Raw genomic sequence first — 12,227 nt, forward strand, 5'->3', positions numbered from 1 at the left:
CAGCTTCTGTCCCAGTAATCAGTAAAAGCCAATGACGGAATTTGTACAGAGAAAAGCACATTTTTCTTGATTGCTAATTTCCTTTCCTGTGGTTAAAACCGATTTTTCATTTGTGTCGCTGCTTTAAATTGATAGACAGTTGCACAAAAATACCTCACAGTATGCTGGCAGAAGCTGAATGGGAACAAATCCGCAGAAAGCCACGCTCCAAACTCTGGAGTAAAACCTTCCCTGAAAAGTGGAGCTTACATTTTTATTGACATCAGTTATCTTAAATACTTGTTGGACAAAAGTATAAAGATTTCTACATCCAACTTTGTGGAAGAACCACAAAACTGTCTAGTATGAAATTTTCCCAGGAGTACCAAACCTGTTCCAGCATGACAAAGTGAGCTCCATGAAGATCTGCTTTACATGGTTTGGAAGATGAAGATGATCTCCTGCTATAGAGCTCTAAAATAATATTGAATAAATGTAGATAAGACGCATATTGTGCACATGCACTTGTTTAGCTTTATGTTAAAGGAACTAATTAGCAGCAGTGTGTGTTCTGAGGTGTGATGATAAGAATATTGTGGGGTAAATTGTCATACATGAGCCATTGTGTGATACTGAATTCCTCTTAAATAAGTAGATTAGATTAGATTTATTATAATGAAGCCCGTCACTGCTCTCCAGCAGTACATTTCACTCACCAGAAGAGAATTGGCTGCACTCAGTGTCGCTTGTTCGAGTTCCACGTTTTTGAGAACATCATTATTAAGACGATTTAAGGATTCCAAAAACATTCACTTATTTCCTGGAAATCCAGCAGTCTGTCGTCCTGCAGATAAAAAGCTGATCAAAGCACAACTAATTAAATGATAAGAGCAAGTGCAATAAGAGAGTTCCCATATTTACTACTGCAGTGCTGAGAAACAATGGGATAGTTCAATGTAGGGGCTTCACACACACACACACACACACACACACACACACACACACACACACACACACACACACAAACTGGCCTTGTGCCTTACAATAAAAAGAGTACACACTCCTTTTGTTGTGGAAAAATGTAATGTACTGTCCTAAGTGTCATAACTGTCACTGAAAGCATAAATAACTAAAAGCCCCAAAAATAAAAATAAAGAAATACACAGCAAGAAAAAAGCAACATCATAATATTTTATTTCTTCATAATGAATATTATTCAGGAAAGAAAACACAACGAATAAATAGAAATTTAAAAAGCATCTCTTCTGATGATTCCCTCTCTCACCTCCTCTCCCCCCACAACAGCATTCTGACTTCTCTTCATGAATGTTTTTTACACTGGTCCTGATCAAAGCAAAGATCCTGCACACGATGGCCAATAGAGACGTATCTGAGGGAAGGGACACGGACAGTACGACAGGCATGCTGATGCATGAGCGCTCCTCGTTTTAATACACAGCCACAGGAAAACGAATGCACTGGCATGTCAGAGACAACATTAAGAAACGGATCTGCAAAATACGTCATGTTATTTACACAAATCAATAAATTAACTCAAGACCTCCTGACATTCGCATCGCTTTCTGGACTGCCCGCTGATCGACTCAACAACCGATCCCACATTTCTCATAAAAAAAACAAAGAAATCAGGTGTATAATCACATTTCCAGCACATTACATACTTACAGTTCTTTCAGGCTGTTCTTTCTGAAAAGCAGCACTTTGCTTATCGCCATGTGCACAAAATATGATCACTTCCACTCTACATATATGTTTTTTGTGACTCCAGTCGTGCCGTTCTGTCGGCAGGATTAGAATACGATGTGTTCGTCGTGCTCAGTTAATAAGGCAGAGATCGGCTGAGCTCCAGGAATGAAAATCAAAGCAGACCAGATAAAGTTTGACCAGGAAATTAACTGTTACCTTGTAGGCTATTGGAAATGTCATTTCCTGGAAGAGTCTGTATATGTTTTTGTTTTTTTTGCCTGATGAAACAAAACAATTATTTTACAAAGGTGAAAGGATCGTGACTCCCACGCCTGGATCTCTGCCTGGGTTTCACCACAGGAAAAAAAAAAGAGGTGAAAAGTTCATCCATCCAGGTCTGAAAGACCAGTACAGGAAAAGAAAAAGATGTTAAAGGTCTCAGAAAGGCTCGCTTGCTCTTTCAGCGGTTCTTCAGGGCATTAGCTTAGCTGTTATCTGACCTCCAGACAGTCCAGGTACTCCAAAGCCATGTCATAACAGAACCGGTACTGCTCCTGAAATGGAGAAAATAATGATCATCAGCATCAAATGTCTTAATTCTGAAATTCAGACGTGATCATTGAAAAATCAAAACAATACACATAAAATATTTACTGATTAAAATAAAATCTGGTTTTCATGAAAGTTCACTCCAAATGTGTCTATGAGGAACATCACTGATGTGATCCGAACTCTATAAACTGTGATTAATGGAACCAAATGCTTGTACATGGATTGTGTACATATTGTGAAATCCATATTGCTGTTCAATTTTGAGTGTAAAGACTGGAAACCATTCAATCCAGGCAAAAGAAACGGGACTCTATAAAAGAGTTTGTGTGTAAGGGTTGAGTCGCTGCTCTTACTAGAAGATTTACTGCACCGAACGCGATGTTTATGGAGACGGTTTGTTTTTTTATGCTGCTTTATTTTAATTCTCTGCAATGCTTTTGAGTCATCACTTTTTTATTGCTGTGGATGTGAATCAAAAAATACTTCTCCTTCTTACTTCAAGAACTTTTGCATATTTTGCCATTTAGGAGGAATTTTGCCATTTTCCTGAATGCCTTATAAGGAGTTTTGTGGGCGTGGCTAAATGTAAATCAGCCGTACAATCACAACTTCGTCCCTTCAATGATGATTATGTGATCTTACAGAATTTTGGGAGCTCATGAGTTAGTAAATCACACACTGAGTGTTAACATCGGAACAGCTAAAGCCCTCCAGATGTGCTCAGATGTGTTTTATAATGTGCATTGACTCTGTATGTTCAGTGAATAGAGTACTGTGATGCTCATGGAAAACCACAACCAGCAATTTACCAAAGTCTCCACCATGTTAGTCTTGGAGTTACGGAGAGTCTTGACAGCGTAGAAGACATCCACCATGCTGTGGTGCCCAATCATCTCCATAATCATGGTGCAAGCACAGAACATGCCACTGCGTCCACCTCCGTTCCTGAAAGACACACAGTCACAATATTTAAAGTGGAAAATCATATTTGTCCATGTGTGTGTGTGTGTGTGTTTTGGCAGGATTTAAGCCAGTTTCTCAGTTTAATATACTCTAAATGCAGCAGTAAGTAGGTGTAACAAGAAGCAGCTGGAAAAGAGCATTGTGAAAGGCATGTGTGTTGCTGTGGGACCATCGAAAGCTTGCAGACATCAGCACTACTGCATAATTACAGAAAAAAATTAAGGAAAAACATCCACTACACATTTAACTCTTTAATGCATGGTGTCTACTATAGTTTATATGTACCTCCTTCAAAATAAAACATCTTTTCTGGATTATGGACTAAGTTTCTTATACCCTAATGCACCGTCACATGACCTTTTTGCACCTGGTGGTCCGTTGCCCGCTTGGTTGTTTTGTTTGTTATGGCCGTTATTGGTTATGTTTGTGCTCACACTCGGGTTATGGTTAATGTTTTTCTGGGTTTGCATCTGCGTTCGCTTGGATTACATGATGCTGCCATGTTATCAGCTTCCATTCGGTGAAGCAAATCATCACAACACTCCTCCTCCTTCACAATGCATTGTGGGTATTATTAAATTATTATAAAAAACATTAATTCAATTCAATTCAATTAATTTTTATTTGTATAGCGCTTTTAACAATGAACATTGTCTCAAAGCAGCTTTACACAGATAATGCGGTGATTAAATGTAAATATGTTCTTTGTAAGTATGTTTGTCCCTGATGAGCAACTGTGGCAAGGAAAAACTCCCCGAGATGGCAAAGGAAGAAACCTTGAGAGGAACCAGACTCAAGAGGGAACCCATCCTCATCTGGGTTGCACCAAATGTCCATTAAAACATGGTAAGATGAGAATTAAAGTTCAGCATCATTGTGAATTGTAAATAAAAATAGCTTTAGGAAACTCACAGGCAGTGAACTACAATACGTCCATCACCACACTCCCTCTGCCACTTGTGCACTTGGGCCAGCAGCGTGAGAAAGGCTTTTTTGGAGTCTGGGATATCCCGGTAAGCTGACCAGCGCAGGAACTGGAAGTGACGCACCACCAGGTGACCCTCCTGCAGCTTCAGAACCAGAGAGAAGATGATGATCAGACAGAGAGAGAATTAAAACACATACCAGGTGATGTCAAAAGGTTTCCGGACTAGTTTTGTAACACGCCAACAGATGGCAGCACAAGGCCGCACGCACTGTCACAGGGAGCACCGATCTTCATAAGTCAGTGCGACTGGTGCTGTTCTGACCACGTCTGCTGTTGTGACCAGGTCTTTCACACAAAAAAACACAATCTTACATCCGCACCTACTCTACTCGCCAGATTTAGCTCTCGCAGACTTTCTAAAGTAAAAAGATCCAGCTCTCTGTGTTGACACCGAGGCACGAATCACAGAAGAAGCTCAACGCACTTCCAAGACACGTTCCTGAAGAACGCTGGGAGCGCTGTATTGATGTACAAGGAGACTATTTTGAAGGTGAATGTGTGGAAACGTAGATAAATAAAGTACTTACTCGTAAACAGAGCAAGTCTCCAAACTTTTTCATAAAATATTTATAAAAACCTGCACCATGCTGGTATTATTCTCGCTAATCTTGGCTCTGCTGTGGTTTATTCAAATTGACATTCATCATTAGATCTAGTAAACTCCTCCATGCTTCATCCTCTATCCACCTCTGGATCCTTTGAAGATGCATCACGAGGATGATTTGATACACAAAATACATATGCTTTTCCTACGTCTTAGCTACATTAGCCACAAAGCAGCATTACCCAGTAAGGTATCCTCGAATGCCAAACACGTCTTGGCTGATCTTTAGACTGCGTCTGCATGATTAGTTTTAAGATGCTGCAGCAGATACACCTGCGCTGAATTCATTTACACTTCTCCCCCTAAAAAGATGAATTAACCAATTAGCCTCTCAGTCCATTAGCCATGAAACATAGGCTGCAGACTGGAGAGAAGTCAGAGTTAGTTAGATGTTAGACTAGCATTTTAATAAGGTCAACATTTCATGGAGCATTATAATCGAGTGGAACCAGTGTTAACCCCCTCACTGACACCTGTTATAATGGCCTGGCTAATAGCGTTCACATTATATCCTGTAGCTTTTCATAATCTCTTTCAGCAGTTACTGCACACACTTACCCGTGTGATGTTACTGACCCGGAACAGCCGGGTGATCACGTCATCATCTGTGGACCTGGAGAGCAACTCCACCGTCATGGGTCCGAACTGCTGCATTCCCGTCTCAGGCCAGTATTGCAGACAAGGCTGAGAGAAGGAGCGAGAGTATTAAAGCCAGACATGATGATGGTCTTATTTTAGTTTGAAGCTGCATGAAATATTTCTAACAAAACCAAAATGGAAGAACTTCTATTTGTATTTGCATTTGCTATGTGTTCATTTGGAATTGTTTATTAATATTTGGTTGCATCCCTCCGTCATACAGTAAACTGCTCTGTGCGATTTATTCTAATACACAATAATCCCAGCTTCGAAGCATATTTGTGTTTAAAATTAGCATTTTTACAGTGGGAGGAAGATGATAACACGACATTCAGGGTGATACGCATGCACGGATTATAACGAGGGGAAAAAGAAAGGAAGAAAAAATGAGGAGAAAATAACATTTAATCGGTGAAGAGAATTAATTTGTGCCACCACGATTTCCTCATTTTTTTCATTTGTAGCCCAGAGAGAGAGCGATAGAGGAGACCTGACGCCCCTTTTTCCTCCTTAATGCTTATAGTCTGCTGTGGCTTCAAAAGCAACACAGTCAATGTCAGGAAGCTTTTAACATCTGAAACACACAAACAGACTGAGGGAGGGGAGCAAGGTTGAAGTGACGGGGCAAGGGAAGAGTGCTCCGAGCATGTTAATACCCTGTCACAGTGATGGAGCTGTATAAACAGGGTGGAGGGAGGGAAAATGAATGTTTATATATACGCAAGACACGCACACACACACACACACACACACACATGAACAATTATGTGACAGGACAGGAAATGCAAGAAGCAATCCATTACATAAAGTAAAAAAGGTGATTGAGAAAGTGACTCTAATAATTCTTGAACACAGACACTCACATTCAGAGAAAAAAATTCCATAAATAAAGGGCAAGGAATGCATATATATATATATAGCTGACATATAATCGTACTAGCTTGAGATTGTAATATATAATGAGGAACACGTAGATGCAGAAAACATTGTAATATTTTTTAAAATTCAATACATTTTTTTACATTTTCATAAATTTTTTTTTTATTGTCTCAAACATTGTTTTAAAGCAGCTTTACAGAGATAAAGAGGTTATGTTTGTTATGTTATGTTTAATGCCTGTAAATTTTTGTTATTCGAATTCAAAGATTATCCCTAATGAATAATCCAGTGGTGACTGTGGTGAATGAAAAACTCCCTGAGAAAGAATCCCTAACCAGACTCAAAAGAGAACCTGATCCTCATCCACAATACTGAATGTCCATCAATACAGTTCAATCATTGCTGAGGTGCTGTTCAGTGATTGGTGCTGAAATGGAGAACTGTTCATGCAAACTGTGGTCCTGAGCACATTGTAGTAGACTAATATAATATAGTATAATATAATAATTGCAGTTAAAATCCATCCTTAAAGTTCTTGGGTTACTCAGAAATATAACTAAACTTGATAGCTGAAAGTTAATCAAAATAATATCCATAAAAAAATAAAAGTAAATCACAGGATTAAAGTTACACAGTATAAGTTAGAAATGATATTGTTTCGTAGCCCACTGAATATCACTCGTGATCTCAGACACTATTCTGTGTCACCCCCCACCATCTGGACTATCAAAAATATTCATTATTTCACTTTATTTCCATATTTAAATATTAACATTTATTGATATTTAGAATGTTAACTGATTTGTACTAAAGGTCAGATTTTACTTCTCTTGCCAGATCTCTTCTATTGAAGCAAATGTTTGGATGGTTTAATCCAAAATAGACCTTCAGGTTTTTGTAAAGACCATGCCAGCTTGTATACGCTCTGTCATTAAAGCAAAAAGGAAGCGGACAAAATAAACAACAACAACAAAAAAACCAGAAAACAGAAATTAATATAAAAATTTTCAAAAATCTTACATAAATTGTACTTCTCACTCAGGTTATTGCTGATAAATTATAATTTAATAATAATTTGTAATAAAATCTGTGAGTGGAAATAAAAAAAAAAAAAGTAAAATTTGATCAGCGCTCTCAAACCCCACTCAATCTATCGTTTTAAATCATTTCAAGTGTTTCCTAATGCTTGTGATGGAAACGACAAAAATTTCTGTACAATGTTAGCAGATGTTTGATGATACGTGTGAGATGTCGTGAGAAACTACACTGGAGGCAATGATTTGCTTTTTGCACTATTACACACATTCTGTGACATTTGGCATTTTTTCGTATGTGTGTCTACAACAACAAAGCCATATAAACAAGACAAGCGGGATAAGCAGTATGCTGGTGCTTTGCCCGAATCTTCCTGCCCTTCAGCCTGAATGTGTATTTCCTCCACTAACTCTAACATCTGTTCTCTCTGAAAACTCCTGTTTCTATTAAACAGAAAACACACACACACACACACACACACACACACACACACACAAAATAAACATTCCTAGACAATCTGAACTGCCTCAAGTCACAAGATGTATGTTATATACCAGGGGTCCCCAAACTACACAAACACATGAAGAACGACCTCTAAACGATGCCAGAGATATATTTAGAAAATGTTTTAAAAATATGTTTTACTCATATCATATCTGTATTTGATAATAAAAGTTAAATTTCAAACAAAATTGTCCCTTTGCTATAAACAGAGGTCGAGACACCAATAGTTCGCTGGAACTATCGGCTATCGGACAAAATCCATACCGATAGTTTTTCCGGCTTGCAGTCCGCTGTAATTACAAGTGCAGCCTCTAGAGGCGAATCACTGAATCCACATGCTGTTTGTTTTTACACGTGAGACTGCGCGCTGCACGAGAGCGCTATATTATATTTATATTTATATCATTATATTTATAAATGAATACATTCATTTATAACCTCTAGTTTATAACGTAGCCTAATTATTTGTTAGATTCACAAATCAACCACATGCATAAGTAACTAAATGTTTTGATTTCAATAGCAATGGATATGAAAAAAGTCACTATAATATTAATAATGCTCTTTTAATAGGTGATTTACTGTATCTCTTAAAAAGTGATGCTAATGTGTGCAGAACATAATAATAAAGTAATCCAGCATTAGGAGGCAAAATAAATACATTTAAAATCATAATAAAATCTCCACAATAATACTGGTCGTCACTCCGGCTCGTGGCATTTCCGTTACAGATCATTAAAGAAAGGAAAAATGATGCGTCCCTCACAGAAAAATGTTTGGGGATCCCTGGTTTATTCTAAGGCCATAATATTTAGGGTCAATCTTTACACAAAATGAATGCATTGCCAAAAATGTTTTTATTTAAAAATATAATAGAAATAAAGATTCGAGCACCACTGGCAGAGCAGTGCAGCTGGATTAAGAAGATGGAACGATGGATTAAGGGATTATTGGTGAAATCTTTATTTAATGCTAAACTACAGCATATAAAATGGGCAGTGTGTTTATTTCCATGTGACATGGATTATAAATGGAGAGAATTCTAGCCTAAGAAACCTGCTTAATATAATTAAGTGCACTGCTGGTCAGGGGTTTTTACTTCTATTCTGTCCATTCTCATTCTGTTCTCTCGGAACCATAAAAGACCTGGTGGAGGTTTGTTTTTTGTGTCAAATACAAACTTTTTACAGACAAAACGTACGTTAAAGCAGCTCTGGTGTTGTTATATAAACCTGCATTGTGTTTTTAACATGAAATGAAGGAAAAAAGTTAACACACCCAGGCAGAGTTGGACTGGTTGATCTGGTTGAGCATGACGATGGAGGTGCAGCCGTAATCGAACACCAGCCTCCAGAAATCTGTGGTTGTGTTGGGAAGCGGGTGAGGTGTCACCACGAAGGCGGCCGGCCGAAGGAAACTGTCCATCAGTGCCGCGTTGATGTAGTCGCTGCCGTCCACCTCTGTGGTCACGAGGAAGGCCAGGGCTCGGTCAGGAGGCAGAACATCCATGCTCCTGTTCTTCTCTCGGTTCCTGGGCAGTAGGGACACGCTGCACTCCTCTACATCCAAGTGAGGCGTCACAGAGTTCAGCGTCTAAAAGACGGAAAACAAAAAGCAAAGGGAAGCATGGATTTAAAAATTATACAGTTCCCTCAATTCCTGGATTCAAGACATCAAAGTTTCTCTACTGAAGTTAGTGCATGCTAATAAAAAGACCCCCCAAAAAAACTCTCACTGATTAAAATTCCTATAAATTGTGTTTGAGATCAGCTTGATGAGCCAGAAAAAGCTCTCAGCATGTAGATCTCTGATCATGCTGCTGCAAGGAGGATTATTTTTCGCTAGAAAGAGCATGAGTACTAATAAGACTTGGATGGTAGCATAGACCGAGGACTTGTGTCTCAAAGAAAGAGGACAGTAAGAACATCCTAATATTCAGACGTAATGATTTAGATTGCAGGGTAAGTGCTTTGGCTGATTATAATGGTGTTTATAATGAAGCAGCACATTACAAGTCCATCAAAGAAGGAGATTTGAATGACAATAGTCTAGATTACTGGAGCTGTAATGGCTAATGTCCATCGCTCGTTGATGGGGCATTCTGAAATCATCACACACATAGTATTAAGATTGCCTAGGTGTAGCGGTGTAGCGGTGGAACGATGTGCAGCATCGTCCTGGAACATGTAATGGCCTACTAAACAAAGTCGATAATATTTTAACGCAAAGAAGACACGGGAAAATAAATATGCATGTGGATGTTGGTCATTATAACAGCACAAAGCAATTAAAACTGGAGAAATAGCTGATTAAATGAAATCAATAAACCATCTAAAGCTCTGTGATGTGCATTAAATCATAGTGAAATTACTGCAACAGTTCAATGTTCATAAATTAAGACTGGAACATCTTCTGAAATATATACGAACAGGAAAATAGCTTTTACATTCACAGGAACATTTTAGCAATTTGTACAAAATAAAATCGTAAACACTGAGAAATAGTTAATAACAAAATCTGATCCTTTCTCACAACATGTGCATGTTTCCTTCGTAGGCTTTATAGTGAAGCTCAATTGTATTGAATGCAGTAGCGTTACATTTTCCCTTCACTTGAACATGGAGACATCACGATCATGCATCAGTCCATGAACACAAAGCCAAAAAATACATCGCTGTAAAGATTTCTGCATCGTAGACGTTCGTTTCCCTGCGGCGAGGTTCGAGATGTGACGAGGTTTTACAGAGCGGAGACTCTCACCTGGAACTCCTCTTTGAGCTGAGACGTGTTGCTCTGAGTGTCCACCCTCAGTATGTCTTTGTACGTGAGAGCGAACTCGCTGACTGGGATGGCCGTCTCGCCGCACAGACACGCCTCCAGGATGGCGTCATGAATAAACACATACTGCTCCTTTAAACACAGGAATAAAAGTGTGAGAAGAAAAAGAAAACTAAAATATTTGTCTGTCTAACCCTAGTTGATTCTTTTTTCTTTTTTATTCAGGATCCAGAGTTTTATTCCTCATTCAGAGCTCGTGATGAAAACACTGGACAGCCCACCAAACTGCCCTGTAGGACCCTCAACACCTTCCTTCACTTTTAAAGATTCAAAGGAAACCAACAATGTCATCAATATCAGTGAATTAATGAATCAGTAAATGACAGCGTTTCTGTTGTTGTTGATTTTCTTCTGTTTGTCTTGTGTTCAGCAGGTTTTAGAGGTTTCATAAATAATAGTCATTTTCAGCATAAGTGTCTTTTTATCTCCTGCATGAATCAGTACAGAAGTTGGATGCTCTCAGAAAACAGCAATCTACCTCTGACATTTAACTACAGCACAGACGTCTCCACGTCCACACGTCTCTGTGTGATTATAAAGCAGTCGGAAAAAAGAAACAATAATATCTTCTCTCCTGAGATGTGAGCATTTGCTTTCTGATTCGGGTTTATTAGTAAAAACCCTGCACACTGTACAGATCAAAATTTCACCCTGTTTGACATCAAATAGCAGTAAAATCTGCTGTATGATGCAGTGATCCAAAACGTGCTACGAAGTCTAATGTTTAATTTGACCTCATTAAAATGTCTAATTAAAAAGCATTTTCAATCCACAATTATAAGTAAAATAATGGAAAATTGTGGTTTTATGGAAATTGTCCAGGTTGATATTTTAGACAGAACCCCAGAGTTCCACAATCTTCTCATGATTTAAGCTTTCAATCGAATATAGTTAACATCTTAATCATTATGGTTGCTATGTTTTAATGACTAATGTGAAATACGATAAGTTTTTGTGTTTTTCGAATGAACGAATTGACTTATTCATGTTAAATAGGCTACATTCTGATCAAATCTGCATTATAAAGACAGAGATTTTAGTTTTGAATTGTACTGTAAAGATTTAGATTTATATAATTTCTGCTGCTGCTGATGACGATGATGATGATGATGATGATGATGGGTTTTCCTTACCTCAGTCTGAATCATGTTTATACGCCGTGAGCAGAGCGTCTTGACGCAGTTGTAGATATCCACCACTCCCTCACACTCCGCCATGTCCAGCATTACATCCAGAACAATGTAGCACCCCGTCCGCCCAGCACCCATACTGCACACACACACACACACACACACACACACACACACACACACACACACACGAAGATACACATCAACATAGTCAGAATTAGCTTTATAGAAATAAACAGATTAACAATGTACATTTTAAATTCTTCTATGACTTTCTCTTAAATGAGAAAGCCAGAGGTGACGGTAATTTAGAGAAAAACTCCCTTCACCCTCATTTCAAGAAGAAAAAACCTTACGAGGAACCGGACCCAAAAGGTAACCTCGTTCTCATTCGTTGTTAAGGTTCTCA

At 38.5% G+C, this 12,227-nt stretch overlaps 1 protein-coding gene across 5 annotated transcripts in view; it reads right to left on the reverse strand.

Moving 5' to 3' along the window:
* Positions 1-1,156: 1,156 nt before the first annotated feature.
* The window catches only part of ptprua (protein tyrosine phosphatase receptor type Ua), a 158,098-nt gene continuing 147,027 nt past the window's right edge, over positions 1,157-12,227 (reverse strand). For all 5 annotated transcript variants that reach the window (XM_046844199.1, XM_046844202.1, XM_046844201.1 and 2 more), the window contains 7 exons: positions 11,822-11,957; positions 10,611-10,760; positions 9,129-9,443; positions 5,352-5,477; positions 4,114-4,271; positions 3,048-3,183; positions 1,157-2,240 (listed from right to left, as the gene is read on the reverse strand). In XM_046844199.1, coding sequence (XP_046700155.1) covers positions 2,178-2,240; positions 3,048-3,183; positions 4,114-4,271; positions 5,352-5,477; positions 9,129-9,443; positions 10,611-10,760; positions 11,822-11,957 — 1,084 coding nt within the window. In that variant the 3' untranslated portion in view covers positions 1,157-2,177. The remainder of the gene's footprint in view (positions 2,241-3,047; positions 3,184-4,113; positions 4,272-5,351; positions 5,478-9,128; positions 9,444-10,610; positions 10,761-11,821; positions 11,958-12,227) is intronic.

The sequence above is a fragment of the Silurus meridionalis genome, chromosome 29 (assembly GCF_014805685.1).
Source record: "Silurus meridionalis isolate SWU-2019-XX chromosome 29, ASM1480568v1, whole genome shotgun sequence".
NCBI classification, from domain to species: Eukaryota; Metazoa; Chordata; class Actinopteri; order Siluriformes; family Siluridae; genus Silurus; species Silurus meridionalis.